This window comes from Volvox carteri (assembly GCF_000143455.1).
Source record: "Volvox carteri f. nagariensis unplaced genomic scaffold VOLCAscaffold_48, whole genome shotgun sequence".
Lineage (NCBI taxonomy): Eukaryota > Viridiplantae > Chlorophyta > Chlorophyceae > Chlamydomonadales > Volvocaceae > Volvox > Volvox carteri.
In genome coordinates, this window is record NW_003307591.1 from 883,330 (window position 1) to 886,123 (window position 2,794).

Below are 2,794 nucleotides of genomic sequence, written 5' to 3' on the forward strand. Positions count from 1 at the left end.
CTCTGTGTGTGTGCTCTGTGTGTGTGCTCTGTGTGTGCGTGTGTGCTGTGGGCGGCCTACGGCGCGTGTACAGGTGTGGAAGATGACCACGGCAGGAGCGGGCGCCACGCAAGCTCACAGCGCGGCGGTCACCCGGGTGATGTACAACTCCAATTTCAGCGAGGCCATATCCGCGGATCACGCGGGCACAGTCAGCGTGTGGTGGGTAGCATCGTGGCGGGAAGTGGAAAGGAAGTGGAAGGGGAATTGTTGTCGGGGGGGGTCAACGCCCTTGCGCTGTTTAAGAACACACACACACACACACGCACGCACACACACATACACACACACACGCACACGCACACACACACACACACGCACACACACACACGCACCATTGAAAAGACCTCTTAAACTCAGGAACTGAGGCCATCACCCGGTGCTTCCTCGTCGTCGTCACAGTGCCACATGACAACGACCAGCTCGACCCTTATTTTTTGACAACAACACCTGCTTGACAACACCTCCTCCTCCCGCTTTGTGCCCTGTGCCGGCACATACCTCTCCCTCCTTTTTTTCTTCTCTCCCGCCAAGCTCCCCAACCCCACTCTTGCCGTCCTTGCCCGTTTTCGGGTTGAGGTCTTCCTCCTCCTCCTTACCGGGCTGAAATAGCCCGCGGCGGTCTTACCCGTTTTTGTTTTTCTTTTCCTCTTGCCGTCCTCTTGCCCATTTCTCTCAGCTTTTGTCGTGATGGTTGTGGTTGTGGTTGTTGTGGTGGTGGTGATGCAGGCATGTTCCGACCGGCAAGCTGCGCTACCGCTTCCTGCAATGCCACGGCGATAAGCGGATCACCTCTCTGGCCTTCGACGCAGCCAAGAGGCGGCTCATTACGGGCGCTGAGGACGGCGATTGCAAGGTGCGACCTACGCGGCGTTTCTGAGTCCGTTTCTGAGTCAACCGGCAAGAGCGAGGAGGGCTTCCCTCCAAAGCCTAACCCAGCACGAAACGCATTACTTTGCTCCTTGCATCGTATGATTCCCGACCTCACCTCACCTCACCTCACCTCACCCCACCCCACCCCACCCCACCCCACCCCACCCCACCCCACCCCACCCCACCCCACCCCACCCCACCCCACCTCACCTCATCCCTCTGTGTGTGTGTGAGTGTGTGTGTTTCTGTTACACATCGATCCGGGCCTGATGCTGGCCAGGGCCACCTAACTTGACCCACTGGGGTGTGTGTGTGTGTTTGTGTGTGTGTGTTTGTGTGTTTGTGTTTGTGTGCAGATTTGGAATTTCAGCAGTGGCGCCTGTCTCAGCCACCTGGTCAGTAAGACCAAGGCGGAGGTGACGGCGCTGGTGCCGCTGCGGGGCCCCCTCACTCGCTACGTGCTGGCGGCAGGCTGGGACCGGTGTATCACGTTTTACGAGGACAACAACGCCAAGTCGGTGGGGCCGTCCAGGTCGTTGGCGGGTCACAAGGTAGGGGTGCGTCTCGCTTTGTGTGTGTATGTGTGTGTATGTGTGTATATGTGTGTGTATGTGTGTGTATGTGTGTGTATGTGTGTGTATGTGTGTGTATGTGTGTGTATGTGTGTGTATGTGTGTGTATGTGTGTGTATGTGTGTGTATGTGTGTGTATGTGTGTGTATGTGCGCGGCTGCACGTGCACTTCGTAAGCCTGTCTGCGTGTCTTGCATTCCGCGCGTGTGTAGTATGTATGAATGAATGCATGAATGTATGAATGTGGCACATCTCCGCCGTCCGCTTCACATCCGCCAAGGCCTTTACCTCTCCCCCTGTCCATCTACAGCCCGCACCCTTCCCCAACTTCCCAACTTCCAGCGCACACTCAACCCGCTGATACCGCGTTCCCGTGCCCGGCTCCTTTTCCAGGCTGACATCTTGGCCATGGTGGCACTCGAGGGCAGCAGCACCGTTGTTACCGCGAGTGACGATGGCGAGTTGTGGGTTTGGAATATGGACTCCTGCGCTCCCAAGCGCCGCATGCAGGCCCCCGGCACCGCGTCCCGACCAGCCAACGAGCGCGCGGTGGAGGCACTGGCGTTCCTGGCAGCGGGGGCCACGGGCGCGTCGGCGGGCGGCGGCGGCGGCGGGCGGCTTCGTGGCGTGCTGGTAGCGGTGGGGGCTGACCGGTGGTTGCGGCTGTGGGACGTGTTGGACGGTACGATGCTGGCGGAGCGTTTCACGGGACACCGACAGGTGCGTGTGTACTAGTGTGTGTGTGTGTGTACTGGTGTGGAGGGATGGAATATGGGTTGAAACCTACCAATGGCAGGCCCACTTTGGAATGTCTCTTTTTCTTGACCTAGACTGCTGCTGCGACTGCGACTGCTACTGCTACTGCTACTGCTGCTACTACTACTGCGACTGCGACTGCTACTGCTACTGCTGCTACTGCTGGCGCAGGGGGAGACTGTTCAGTCTCTGGCACTTGACGGCAACAACACGAGGATTGCCACCGGGGACAGCGGCGGGATCATCAAGGTGGGACCGCTTCCACTTCCACTTCCACTTCCACTGGGAGGAGGGGAAGGGAAGGGAAAGGAAGGAAGCAGGCACACCTGCCCTGCCCTACCATCGTTCAACAAAGCTTCCCTTGCCTCCTATACAACCTCCCACTGACTCTAGTACTGAAACAACGCCCTGACCACTGGGTACGGCACTGAACCCTTAAGAAGTCATGCATATACATCCGTACGGCACCGCCGTCGCAGGTCTGGGACATGTCCCGCTACACTGGCGGCGTGCTATCCCAAGCCGCTGCCGCCGCGGTCATCCGGGAGGTGGCC

The 2,794-nt window shown here is 58.7% G+C and overlaps 1 protein-coding gene across 1 annotated transcript in view; it reads left to right on the forward strand.

The window, feature by feature from the left end:
• VOLCADRAFT_96020 (uncharacterized protein) overlaps positions 1-2,794 on the forward strand; it is a gene marked incomplete at both ends in the record, with an annotated part of 13,507 nt that overhangs the window by 7,621 nt on the left and 3,092 nt on the right. Inside the window, 4 exons of the mRNA XM_002955036.1 lie at positions 769-895; positions 1,269-1,463; positions 1,878-2,204; positions 2,720-2,788. Coding sequence (XP_002955082.1) covers positions 769-895; positions 1,269-1,463; positions 1,878-2,204; positions 2,720-2,788 — 718 coding nt within the window. The remainder of the gene's footprint in view (positions 1-768; positions 896-1,268; positions 1,464-1,877; positions 2,205-2,719; positions 2,789-2,794) is intronic.